This window comes from Halyomorpha halys, unplaced genomic scaffold (assembly GCF_000696795.3).
Source record: "Halyomorpha halys isolate HHAL.00 unplaced genomic scaffold, Hhal_1.1 Scaffold197.1, whole genome shotgun sequence".
NCBI lineage: Eukaryota > Metazoa > Arthropoda > Insecta > Hemiptera > Pentatomidae > Halyomorpha > Halyomorpha halys.
In genome coordinates, this window is record NW_027114299.1 from 208,589 (window position 1) to 223,817 (window position 15,229).

Genomic DNA, 15,229 nt, shown 5'->3' on the forward strand with positions numbered 1-15,229 from the left:
GATTATCATTAAACGTTGTGAATTAGTTTTAAAACATATTTAACATGCTTAAGCACAATGCGCCATCGTTCAAATCAAACAACATGTACAGAGCTGCTGAGGTTGCGAAACTGCGAGATCGCGCGAAGGAATGGCAGTAAACAAACAGGCGGTGAGAGGCCCGAGCTCAAGGACGGTCACTGGTCGTCTGAGCGGGAAATTATCCCTGCGTCCCGAGGGGAATTTCCCCGTTGGAGGGGATGGGACACCGGGAGAGCGGGAGGGGATGGAGAGTCCGTCAGTGCCTGCCTGAGAGGGTTAGGGTGAAGTCAGTGATCGTGGTATGTGAGAGTGCGTTCGGAATGCGGGGAGTCGCTAGCGGTGTCAGCCCCGTGAGTGGGGGCTTCTTGAGCCTCAGTAAGGATCTTCTGCAGAGGATGGTGTCTGCCGAGCCCATCGGCAAGTACTTCTGGATTGAGGATGAACCATTTGCAAGGTACGTCGTATATAATTCTCTTATGATACGCTATAAAAATCATAAAGACTTACTTCTAGGGGGTCTAGTAATTATGTAGAATTATTATTAAAACTTTGAATAGATCAGTAACTGCAAAAAAAAAAAAAATAAATAATAATAATAACAGAAAGGAATAGAGAAAGATATTCTTGATTGACTTTACCGCATAGATTACACCATATTTTTTAGCCAGAACAACATAATGTTAATCACCAAACGTTCTGATATATTTATATATAACATACCTGAAAGGATACATGCAAAGTACAATTATATATCAACAGAGATACCTCAGTTGATATTCTTTTTAATACTTTCTATTCAGTCACAAACCGGTATTTTTACTTAATGCTGAAATGTCATTATGAGGATGAACCATTTACAATGCACGTCGTATGCACTTTTCTTAGGATGCGTTAAGGAAAACCATGATGACAATCTTCCTGGTGTGTTCATGGTAAAACTACTGGTCAATATTAAAAAAATTGTATTCTTTAGACTTTTGAGGCCGGTATCTGAGAAAAATTGAGGGAAACAGTATTTGGATAGACTCAGTAGAGAGTACGCGACGTTAATCATTGAATTGCATAGATCGAAATACCTAATTACACCTTATCTAGTGACATCACAATATCCAAAGTTGAGGAAAAATTTAATGCAAAACATTAATAAAAATACATTGTATCCATATTAGCTGCAGTTTTATGGCTACTAATTTTTGGCCAACTCTGTCTACATGAGAATCATAATTGCTGATCAATTATAATTCTGTGATTCTTTAAAATATATTGTATTTCATATAAACCAGTATTTTTATTTAATGTTGAAATGTCAATGAATTTAATATTTAGACTTCCAATGTGATATTATCAAAAATATTTGGCAAGTCCACGTCATGTTTGTAAAATAGGAGATACTTACATACATATATATATATATATAACATATATGAATACACTATATAGATACATTTAAATTCTATATGTAACTAGCTTGATTAGGAAATATCTTTGGCATAAATCCGAAGTGATATGATTTGCAAATTTTGCTAACTTGGGTTTTGTATTGTTTTAACTTACGTTAAACTGTAATGTTACATCAATAATTAAAGATATTAATTCACTTATTAACGTACATAAAACTTTAAAACTTGCTTTTTGTTTATATCTACAAGCACAATTCAAATACAAAAACGAGCTGTTTTTGACTGACTAATTACTAACGATTGGTGGTAATTTTATATTTTAAAAAAAAAGTTTGCCAAATTATATTCTATCTGTCATATTCCCTTATTATTACTTCTAGTAACTTTTCTGTTCCTAATTATAAAAGTAATAATACAAGCGATTTTATATTTAACTTGAATTATAATTTTTTTAGTAAAACTTTTATTATTAATCTATTTTTTATATATTTATATACAAAATATTCTTAGTAATTTCATATTGAAATTTATTTAAATTAGTCTAGAAAATTTTAAGTTAGCTATTGTCACTTGCTTAAAGTAATTTTGAAACCATTGCTTTGTTCGAAGAATGGCACATCTGACAAAAAATAAAATTTTGATTTTTTATTATGAAATGGACGTGTTTCTAAGATATTACCGTTGGTAGGGGTTTCTCTCTCTACTATTGTGCATCTATGGACTGTCCTAAAGCTAGTATGGTTATCAATATGTACAATCTAGACTATGTACAATAATACAAAGATAATTTTTTTTTCGAATATGTGCCAATATATATTCTTATATCCGATATGTATTTTTTGAGTTGTGCGCATAGGTTTTTAAAATAATTTTATATTAATTTGAAGTAGTGTATTTTTTTAAATTATTAATAGCTAATTTGACTACTACCTGATTTAAAAAAAAAAAAAAAAAGGATTCATTTTAGCTTAAATAATTCTGATTGAACTCCCCCCTCTCCTCCCACCGCTAAAAGTAATTTATTATTCAAAAGAATGAGTGTAAGAACATCGATTTCTAAGAAGAATCGATAGGTGATAATTTTTAATGACATTCCTAAGAGGTTTAGAACAATAGCAAAGAGGTGTTTAGATTATTTGACACGCTCCGGCATCCAGTGGTCATCAACAAAGAAAGATTTAAAGAATTTCCTCGGTGACGTCATTGTCTGCATGCAGAAACCTGCTGGGAGCATTCCTACCTGTCTTAGGTCCGCTGTGATTTCTAGGTTTAAATGTATATAATATGTCAGTTTGTGATTTTTTATATTATTAATTATTCACTTTATTTATTAATTATTAATCTTAATTTAATACTTTTTAAATACGTCAAGCTTATCTGTCTTAGTCTAGATCGAAATTTCCCATTAACCGGTTAATCCATTGTATAATAGAAAATAACTATAATATTAATTTAATTCACATATTTGGTGAAAAATTAAAATATAATATAAAACAAAATATATGATTATATTAAATATTTAAGATGAGTAATAAATAAAAATATCTTTAGATAATAAAACAAACTTTTGGTTTTAATAATAGTCACAAAATCATTAATTTTACTAAACTTTTTGTTTTCGATCAAGACGGCTTCAATTGTACCTGTAAAATTGATTTTTTAAAACTTTTAAATTTTATGTGAATTTTTTTTTTGTAACAGTTGATTTATCCTTGTCATAAAAAAAAAAAAAAAAAAAAAAAAAAAATCGTTTTTAATTATCAAACGTTCTGAAAGAGATCAATAAAACGGTTTAAAAACTTGATTAATTTATTAATTGAATATTAAAAAAATAATTATAATTCCATTTTACAATTTTTTTTTTTATACAAAAAAACCTATAACAAATATTAAATGGTATTTTATGTTTTTTAAAGAACATCAAAAATTATTAGAAGGAGATGGTCAAGGGTACGATAAAAAAAAAATCAAAAAAGTAAAATAAAATTATTTGTTAACTAACGTTTTGCCCCACTTTGCAGAGCTTCGTCAAGGCTGTCAGATTGAAAAATATAGGACGACTGAATAACCTCTTCCAATACAAACAATAGATTTCAACTATTTATTAGTTAATTATAAACTAATTATTTTATTATCAACTATTTCTTATTTTACTTATTTAAAACTATTTTTTGTTTTCTTTTTTTACCGCACATCCAACCATCTTCATATTCAGTTCCTTTTTCATTTTCATTCTTATATAAAGCCAAAAATTTAGGTAGAATGCTTTTTTTTTCTTTTTAATTCAGAATGTAATATTACATAAAAACTGATATTATAAGTTCCAGATAAAATTATAACACTTTGATATTTCCAATGTTTTTTTTTTTCAAATCTTCTACGTTTTGGGCTCTTCTCAGCCATTCTCATGTTCATGTATGTTGTTTAATATTATTGATGCTATCCTTATAATATTTGATTCTTTTTATGACCGTATTCATCAGATAGGTCATCGTTTAAATTTATTCAGTAGATGAAACCTCTTATTTATTCTTAAACCTTATTTTTTAACTGCTCCCCGAAAATGAATGGTTTATGATTAAAATTTTTTAATAAATAAAAATAAATACATAAACATTTTCTTTGTTTATAAACATAAAAAAAAAAAATTGAAACCCAATCCTTTGAAACTCTTCGGTACAGGTATTTCTACTGATCGCTCAATGCTAGAACCCAACAAGATAAACCTAGAAATCCCCCTAAGACATGACTAAACCTACAATTTGATTCATTGACGTGTTCTACTAAGAAGATTTTTGTAGGACATGGAGACGTCCGGTTGTCACCTTCCTAAGATAAGAGCCTACATCAGTTCCTTTTCACCAGATAGCGTCACCCTCTGGTGTTGTCATTGATAAAAATCTTCAAAAAATATACATAATATAATATATAAAATCTATGGTCAGTCTTTCAAAAAACATCTATTTGAAAGTGTAAATTATTTTTTAATAACGCATTATATAAAATAAAAATAACCAGTTTCATTGATAATAATAAATTTATTAAAATAAAAAAAATTATAATTTTTATCTGTATGAAATTATCCCTAAGTAATAAAACATATTACTATTATAAAAGTTCACTAAAATAAATTAATACATTTAAGAAGATTATTATTCTTTATGCTGTTTGTATGGGAGCTAAACATGACTGCTAGCATTTAAAGAACTATGCCTTAAGGTATTCGAAAATAAAGTATCAAGTAAAATAAAATAAGAATCCTCCTAAGAAAAACAAGAAGTATTAAAATCTAAATTCGTTAAAAAATAACAAAAAGTATTCAATTCGTTATTTAAATTATAATTTTTTTTTTTATTTTAATATTATAAGGATCTAGAAGCCAAATTTTAAAACTTAGCTTTGTAGCTTACTAAATTTCGTTATAAGTCGTTTGCTTGGATTATAATTATAAATTGTGCCTCATCTAAATTTGTATGTTATTTTCGAAATATTTTCATTGGCCAATTTATTTTATATTCTAACTATTTTTCGATATATATTTATTTATTATTTTTTACGTATAATATAAATTTCCTTTTTTTATTTATTGATTTTTTTTTTTTTTTATAGAACTATTTTCTAAACATTTATAATTTATACTACCATTCGGCGTTGTTGATTCATTCTGAAGTTTTAATACATTTAAACTCAAACAAACCAAGAAATAGAAATATATATTCCTAATTAAGAAAATGAAAATTATTTTTTGATTATAGATTTAAAATATTTTGAAATATCGATGACTTACTTCACGGTGGTACAAAGTACATTTCCACTAGTTTTATGAATAATAAAATTAAATTTCTTTCTTCCTGGAAAATTAAAACTATTAAATTAATTTTTTTACTGAACAGCTATAAAATCTAAATCAAGTCAAAAAATGAATGGAAAATTTTACTTTTCTCGGAAGAAAGAATGTTTAAATTTATATTGCATAAAATTAGTGAAAATGTGTATAGCACCACTGTGAAGTAACCCATTGAAATATATATATTGTAACAAATTTCAACGTAAAAGTTAGAACTTTTAAAATCGAAAATTATATCTTATCTCTGCAATGCTGTTGTCATTGCATATTAGGAATGTAATGGGCCCTTTTTCTTATCTTGTTATCTAAATTTAATAAACTTTAATTTATTATGTATACTATGTGAACAATTAAAAAAGTATATATATATTAAGGGTATTTATGATGTGTTAAATGTATAATGTCTTACTGTGTTAGTGTTATATAAGTATAGGATTGTGAGTAGCCCTGTTAAAAGTTAACTGCATAAGAGCTCCTAGCGGATTTTTGAGCAGCTTGTTTTATTAATTTTCCTTCCAAAACTTCATGTAATTGTTTACTTCTATGTTTTAATTAAAGTAATTTATAACAACCTGCCTAAAGAAAGTGAAAAGTAGAAGTTTGAGAGTTGGGCCACTTAGTGCCTTGTTGATCTTCTAACTTGTGAGGAAGAGAATCAAGATGAGTTAATTGACTACTGTCATTACATTATTATTATTGTCATCCATTGCTTTATTAGTTTAAAAAATCCAAAACAATACTATCACAATCAAAACCCAAACTACGAGCAAGTAACCTAACACAACAAACAAAGGGTGACGAGCTCAGCTGGCCTGTTGTGTGACGTCATTCTCTATTTGATAGACCTAGTAACAGACTAGATGTTAAATACTATATCGTTTTAACATGCTAAAAGAAGGAAATATTTTTTCATTTAACATACATTTTTCCATTTACATCATATATAGTTGTCTTATAGACTGATTCTCAAGAACCTAAAAAAAAATTTAAATATATAAAATTTTATTCCTTCATATATATTCATATGTTGTGATACGAATCCCGAAGGGGAAATAAACTGTTTAAACATTAGACAGAAATGGGAAATGAAGACGCTACGGGAATTTAGTTAAAAGCCGCAGTTAGCAATTAGGCGACAAAGTGGCAATTTCCTTTTCCCCCCCCCACTCCTGGCTCCAGTAACCTCTTTACCGGAGGGAACCGGTTCCAACCAGGTTACCTGTAACCTTTTAATAACTGGAACTGTCACACCCCCCCCGTCCAAAGTAACCTGTTAAACTTATTATTGTTTTAGATTATTACCTATTTATATAAATTTATTATTACTTATTATTATTTATTATTTTATTCCTTACAAAAAAAAAATAAGTATACTCATGGAACATAACGAGCTGATGTTAAGTCTGAGTTATTGAGATGTTTGTATTTAGTTTGACGAGTATTGATTGCAAAAGGATAAAGTTAGGGAAAAAAATATTTTGTTGTTATATTATGTAAATATATGCGATCGATTGGTATGATGTGCATTTTGGCAACTAAATGTATTTAGGCAGTATGGCTAAATAAAACATTTCTTTCTGTCCATAACAGAATTGTACTTTACCAAATTTTTTTTTTTTATCATTTATTATTATTGTATTTTGTGAATGATAATATTGGAGGAAGATAGTCCGGGTAGCGGTCAATAAAGCTATCAAAATAGTAAAAGAAAACTATTTATTGTTAACTTACGTTTTGCCCCACTTTGTAGGGCTTCGTCAGGCCTATTAGAATAAAGTTCTGCTATCAACTGAGAGTGATAGTTCTGGTACCATCCAGGAAATCCATCCAGGCTGTACATCTGTAACTAAAGCCGATTGGAGAGTCACATTCACTCTACTGGATATTATCGCATATTTTTTTATTAACTAGGCCATGGAAAAATAAAGGGTAACATCATATTGTCAATGAGGGAATAATTTTTTATAATGATATTAAAACATTAATTTCCATACAATCTTTTGAAAGATGATCATGTTTTTAGATAGTCCAATCTTTCTATCATTAGCCTTTCTAATTGAGAAGCTGACTTCCATCTTTGGGAGATAACCGTCGGAGACCGGTCTCCCGATCTAACCGTCTCGTTGGAAAACGCCTTCCTCCTTGCTAATAAAAGCTATCGAGAGGATCTACCTGACGGTCATTTTTGCAGGTGCTTGGAGGGAAAGTGATCACCCCGGGGCTTGTTCTGGGCGTTCTTTCTTCTTCCCCGAAGTAGAGGAACCTCGGGGTACACGAGATGTACGTGTCGATCGCTACCCCGGCAATATCCCACGATTCCGTGATTGGTTCTTCCTATTTGAGTAAGGTAGATAGTTGTCTCGAAATTTCAGCCTTTCCTTTTCACCTGGCACTTTCACAGTTAACCGTCTATTTAAAGCTTTTAAAATGTTTATATTATTCCTAGTCAATCATCTTCTGAAGAAAACAAATCTCATGATTTACCCCCTCACTTTCGTATTTTGCTTTCCTCTTATGATTTTTTAGGGGTTATTACTGTTGATACCGAACCCAACAGTCTCTGCCTTCATCAGAATTCTACACAATCCTCCCGTCTACTTCTTAGTAGAATAGATCACATATCTGTCCAAATAACTTTATTGTATAATGGTTACCGGGATGATCTGCTCACGGAAACGTATAATGCCACTCTGATCTTACTTTATTTTATTTTTCCCTATATTTTCTTTTCTCAAATATTTATCCTTATTTAAGAATCTCTGGGATCAAAAAGGTATAATTCCTAGTTCTTGAATACGATGGAGATGAAATAATTCATTGAATTTAAACAGGAATTATTAAAACATAAATAATATTTATGATTTATGTTTTTTTACTCACAGATCTGCCATCTGGCGGATGAATTTGTCCCTATCACTTTTCGTTTGAGTCATAAGTTCTTTCTGTATTTTTTAAATATTTCTTTGTTTCCCCACTCTCCCATATCTCTTTTCCCTTGTTCCTTCCTTATTCACTTTTCTGGACTCTGTATATTTCTTCAGCCTATTATTTTATGCTCATCTATATTTTTGTATAGCTTCCATTGTAACATATATACCGTTTTCTCTCTTGCCCATTGTATCATATATATCGTTTTCTTTCATTTCATTATTTTGTTTTAAAATTGTTTTTCATTATTTTTATGTATCAATTACTATTTTTATTCTATTACTCATCATTTAATCTTTCTTCCGCACCATTAATTATGTTTCTTTTAATTTATTGTTTTGTATATTTCTAGGTTCGTTATTTATTTTTGTTTTCTGGTCTCTTAATTAAGTTTGTTATATTGTTTTGTTTTTACCAGCCCTGTGAAGTCAAGTCGAACAGATCAAAGTGAAATTGAGTTCGAAACGTAGGCACAACTAAATAAGTTTTTTGTTTATTTGTGTATTTTTTGCTGACTGCTCATATTATTCTCTCTATTTTTTTTTTCATTAACTTATTTACTATAAATTTAAATCTTAATTGTAATCAGTTTTTTTAGTTTCTAAATTTTTAATAATTAAATAATCATATTCAAATTTAGTAGTGCAGTTAATAATTTGATTGAAAAATAATGACTAAATAAATATAAAAAATCTAAAAATAATTATTTTAGAATAAACATTTTTATTATTATTGCTGTGTAATTAAAGTCTACGTATTGGTTCTCGTTATTGTAATTTAATTTTTAAATTTCTGTTCAGATGTATACTTAAGCCGAAGATTCCATGTCATTAACCTCTAGAACACTCAATTTCTCGAAATGAATACATAGCTCTCCCATATTGGCGTTTCAAATTGTAGGCTACACTCTCCGGTACAACAAAAGCCGCCAATAACCACTGACCACAGAGGCAAAAAGAGGACTTGCCAACGACTCCCAGGGTGTACCTGGGTTCCACATCCAAGGGTTCACAACCACCGATTGTGACGCGACAAATCGTTCTAGGAACTGGTCCCACTGGAATGCGCGACCTTAACGCCAAGGCTGTTGGGTTCGCCAGGCAACTAGCAACAGTCGCTGTGTGTGTGATAGTAACTGTCGTTCCATCGATCGAAGCTTATCTAATTAACAATCTTTTATTATTCTATTAGTTAAGCATTAAGATAATTATTAATAAACAGTAAAATTAACAGATATTATAAAATGATTAAAAAAATAGAAACATAGGTTGTCTACATATTTTTTTATATTTTATCACGAATCTTCTATCAACATTATAGGATCCTTTTACATCAGTGAATAGCATAATAATAATTTTCATTTATTCTGGAAGTGCCTTTAAAATAATGTAATAGAAAATAAAAATCGGCTTTTTTAGTGCCATAGAATAAAAAAAAAATAACATGTAATTTTTTTTAAATTATTACATTATAAAAATTTCAGCATTATGTACTTTTTTTTAAAAATAATACTTTTTATTTATTGATAGATATTACAATCTGCCACACAGTTGTGGAAAATAGGTAATAGTGATGATCTCATATACACTAAAATAAAATAAAATAAATAAATGAATAAAAAAAAAATAAATAAATAAAAAAAACTCTTAAAATATATACAAACAAAAGAATGAACATAATCAAACTATTTGTATGAAAAATAAATAAATAAAATAACATAATGATAAAATAATACATACAATATTTACACAATCGACCTGAGGATTCCTGAGCCCACTCTATCCCCCCCCCCCCCGTGTGAGGGGTAGAGCAGAGCTCAAAAGGCATTATGTACTAAAGTCATACATGATTTTATTTCCTTTTTATTATTTTTATCTATTATTAAATGTGTTTAATTTTTCCATAATTTCAATTCTAAAAATTGTCTCTCCTTTTTCTATACACATAAAAAAGAATTCAAGTCAAAAATATAAAAATTCTAAATATATAAAAATGCATACATAAGACCCAACATGGTCGTCCCCTTTTACAATCTATTAATATTAAAAAAACACTAACTCATGCATACAAAGATTAAAATTAAACCGCTAAATAAGTAAATAACAATTGTCAAAAAATTGTTCTTGTATCTTCACTTATATTAGTCCAATTATTCATTAGTATTTCCATTATTTTTGAAATAATCATCTAGAATGTCCCAGAAGAAGAATGAAAACTATTCATCTCCCGAGACATTCCCAAACTGTTCACAAAACTATTAGAAAAGATAAAAGAAGGTGGGAATCTGTCCTAATAATTTCGAAAATGCTATTAATGCGGATTTAACTAATTTTCGAATAGCAGCTACAGTCTAAAATGGGTTATACATATTTAAAAAGTAATTCCTCAATTTTTTATAGGGGGATGTTACATTTTATAATTGATCGATTTCAACATTATCGAAAATAAAAACAAAGTAATTTAGTGATTTTATATGAAATTGGAATTATATCATTATTTTATATCTACAATAGATTCTTTAGCCTAGTTTTCTTTTTCTTTTTTTTTTTTATTCTTAGTGTTTGATTATTTAAAATTAAATTCCATACTTTTTAATAAATTAGAATGTTAATGTAATTGCTCGCAGTAATGATTACTAACAATGACCCTGTAACGCAAAACAGTTACTTCTGACACTGAGGTCGGGGTTGTTGACTCCGAAACTTCCTGAGGAGATCAGTGATAGTAATCCTGGATAACGGTTTGATTATCTCCTGGCGATATCTTCCAGTACCAATGCTAAATGTATCTAAAGTAGTGGATAAATAAATCTTAAATATGGAGTCTGAGCTGCTGAAGTTCTCTAGTAAATTACTGCTTAGTGTAAATTAGGGCTTGGTGTAAATTACTGTCCTGAGAACAATCGTCTCTTCCAGTTCTTGTAAGGGGTCATTAAGCAGAGAAGTTGTGAAGCACCTAAGTAATCTGGAACTTGATTCCAGCACTCAGCGACCTTCCTAAAGTTTTGTTGAGTGAAATCTAACTCGGCAATACTCCTACAAAACCAGCTGAACATAACATCATTAATTAATTTATTTTAATAATAATAATGCTAACATATTTGATAATATCTAATATTTATATAAATGCAGAGAGGAACTCCTAGCAGATTTTTTAGGCAACTTGCTTTATAACCTTGTAATCTTTAGGAGTATCTGGACATAAGGAGTTTTGAGCCTCCACTAAACCATCAAATTCCTTAATCCTTACAGTCCAAAATCCTTCGTAAAATCCTTAATGCTCCTTACTTTGTCACAAATCAAGTCATCCATCAGGACCTCAATGTTCCATATGTATCCATATGTACTTCTCAACCACCCAAATCCACTTGTTTCTAACCTGACTTCTCCTTCATTACCTAATAATCCTCCTAGGAGTCTGAAAAGAAGATGGCCTAGAGATCTTCTCCTCTAGAAATGTTATTGGAGTTCTATCAGTGGGTAGATTCTCCACATGTTTTTATCATGTCACTATGTCACCTATAGCAAATTTACTTGTTGTATATATGTGTATACAGTTGTAAATAACAATAAATAAATTATTAAAAAAAAAAAATCTTTAGGAGACAATAAAATCTCCAATAGCTTCCTCAACCTCACTTGTTCCTTGTTTCCTTTCTCCTCATCACTTTATTATTATTTAAAAACGTCCGAAACAATAACAACACTAACTATGAGATACTGACCAATCAAAACGATAAAAGAAAAGGTTGTGTGGAGCTAGGCATATCTGTTAAGTGACGTCATTAGCAGACCTATCACATCCATGAAAAAAACATCAATGTTATGGTTGAACCAATCCTCAAACCCTTAGCCAGAATATAAATAAATTATGCAATTTTATAACTAGACTTTATTTAACTTTTATGTAGATATCTAAGAATATTTATGTTAGGGTTATTCATGATCTTTAGTTTAACATGTTAAAGCGTGTTAAACGGTAAAACTAATGTTAAATGGAGAAATATCCCTGGTTGATAGTCTGTTAAATGGAGAATGACGTCACGCGACAGACCAGCTGAGCTGGTCAACAGTTTGTTTGTTGTGTCAGGTTACTTGCTCATAGTTTGTGTTTTAAATGTGTAGTATTGTTTTGGATGTTTTTATAACTAATAAAGCAATGGATGACAATAATAATAGTGTAATGACAGTTGTCAGCACATCTTGATTCTCTTCCTCACAAGTTAGAAGTTTCCGCAATGGACGAACTTTCACACAACTTCTACTTTTCATGTTGTAATAAATTATTTTTATATTAGTTGTAATATATTATCAAAACTTTGAAGTAAACAATAACATGAAGTTTTGGAAGGAAAGGTTATAAAACAAGTTGCTCAAAAAATCCGCTAGGAGCTCTTATGCATTCAACATAAATTTAAGTTGGGCTGCCCTATACTTATAACATTTAACACGGTGAAACATTTTACATTTAACATATCATGAATGCCCCTACTATTTCGAAATGGTTGACAATGAATAAGAAAATGGCGGATGACTGTCACTGTATAATATGCTATGACTAACTGAGTATGACATCATGAGAGAAGATTCCTCTCTTCAGCTATCAAATAGATCTCGGCTCTTTGACATTGACACAGAAACATGTGGCATTAGCATTTGTGAAACTTTCTTGCTTCAACTTTCGTAGTTTTGTTTTAAAGTTTATATTAATTAATGAACAATGCTATTGAAAAAATGTTGTTTGTTAATGTTTTGTTATTTATTAAAATTTACTACAAAAATAATTTAGTTATTTAATAAAAAAAAAAAAATAAACAAATACCATACAATAAGTAAATATGATGAATTTTTCAGAACTCATAATAATCATTGGGTGGTACTTCAATTATTCCTTTAAATTATAAAATACCGTGGCCATCTTCTTTTCAGACGCCTTGAAGGATTATCAGGGATTGTTAAGGATGAGAGATTAAAAGCTAATGGGTAAGGATATTGAAATGAAAGGGGGTATATTTATTTTGGGCTAAATACAGGCTGCAACGAATGGGATCTTGAGGCCTTTATGGATGTGTTTATTTATGACGTATGAAGGAGCATCAAGGATTTTAGGGAGGATTATAGATTGTAAGGATTGGATTCAGGAGGAATTGGATGGTTTGCCGGAGCCCCAAAGCTGAATTCCGTATCTTCCCCCATATCGATAATTTGATCAAGTTTTTAACTAGATAAGTGAGTAGCCTTAAATTAAATTAGTTTTGATTCTAATTTTTTTTCTAACTTCTCGCCTAATAGAAAATATTAATTTCCGAATATAATAGTTTTTATGAATGTGGATGAATTTATATATAAATCTATGTCAGGCTGTATTGGACCTCTCGGTTATTTATTGCTATTAGAGGCAAAAAGTGCACCACATTCGATGTCTATTTTTCCTATTTAATTAACTAAGAATAAATAAATATATAAGGTAATAAAATAAAATAAAAATCGATTAATCGGCTAAAATTCTTTTTTTTTATGGTGCTTTGTGTATAATTACAATTTTACTATCAAATGTTTGTAATCTAAGACAATTATCTTTTAATAATGGTTATTCTGTTAGCTATTATGATAGAATAAATCGATTAAATTTCCGATTGAAGAGACTGAGCCGTTGAACGTGACTCGAAAGAAAGACAATAATCGATAAGAAGGGATCGCTTATTAAGAAAATCGATCGGGAGAATCGAGTTCTTGTAGTAGGAGGGATGGATCCCATTGGACAAGAAGCCGGTCACAGAATGAGGCCATGGTCGTTCCAGTTGCTGCTCCGGTCGGCACTTACTTCCATTATATTTTATTAATTATTCAACATAATGCTCAATTACTTAATTATTATCATTGAAATCCTATCGTATTACGCCCGAAACGTACAATTATATTCAGAACATTTTGGTTAAATGAATAGAAGAATTTTCTCTCTATATAAAATAAAATACAATCTTTTATATTTTCTTACCTTCGCTTTTGAAGACAGTTAATCGAGCCTTCGGAAGGAAATAGACAGCTGGTTGTAAATATACACAAGGCAGTGGTGTACAGTAGGCACTGGTACCGCCAAAGGGAAGACTAAAATAGTCCTAGATAACACATCCGGTGTTTACTCCAAGCCCTTATCACTTCCGACCCCCCATCTAGGTCTCTCTGCTGTGTGGTCCTACTTCTTTTCTGTAAATCGAAATTTACGCCGAATTCGTCCAACAAAAATATTAACCCTATAAACTAGGTTGTCCCCTCTGAATTTGACATGAAAGTTTATTAGCTAAGATAATAAGAGAAGATTATGCCACAGCAATTTTTTAAGAAACACATGTTTCCCAGTAGTTTTCTATTTAAATAGCCCCAAAAAAAAGACAAAATATGAAAAAAATATTAAGATGCATGATAAATAAATCAACTGGTTATTCGTCGAAAGAGAAAGTGCAAAGTGTATTCACGACTGACTATACACTTCTCTAATCCGTTGAGCAATGTGTAGAATTAGTAGAACATAGGTACACGAGTGTGGTTCAATAATATTGGGAAACTTGATAAGATAATAAAGAAATCCGAAAACTAAGAAAAGAAATGTACAAGAACTCACATCGTATTGAAGGTGTCGAATAGTTAAGATATCTACAGTAATGAGACAGTGTTGTGGTTCATAACACAGTCATGTAGATTTTTTAAAATTTTTTTAAATGGCAAAACGACCTAAGTAATAGATAAGACGAGTTTTAGATAGACATTTGTACAGAAAGGTTTAACAAAATAAATATTCAACCAGAAGATATAATGTTGATATTTTTTTTTTTTTTTAAACTTTGTTTATTGATAGTTTTTACAATCTGCCACAATGTATGTGGATAATAGGTAAGAGTGATGAATGATAACATTCATACAAACATAAAGTAAAATAAGAATGAAAAATAAATAAATAAATGAAAGAAAAAAAGTTCATAAAAATAAATAAAATCGCTCTTAAAATATATACAAACAGAAGGATAAAGGAAATG

At 29.7% G+C, this 15,229-nt stretch overlaps 1 protein-coding gene across 1 annotated transcript in view; it reads left to right on the forward strand.

The window, feature by feature from the left end:
• Nucleotides 1-271: 271 nt before the first annotated feature.
• The window catches only part of LOC106679362 (death-associated protein kinase 3), a 265,743-nt gene continuing 250,785 nt past the window's right edge, over nucleotides 272-15,229 (forward strand). Inside the window, 1 exon segment of the mRNA XM_067051495.1 lies at nucleotides 272-475. Coding sequence (XP_066907596.1) covers nucleotides 342-475 — 134 coding nt within the window. The 5' untranslated portion in view covers nucleotides 272-341.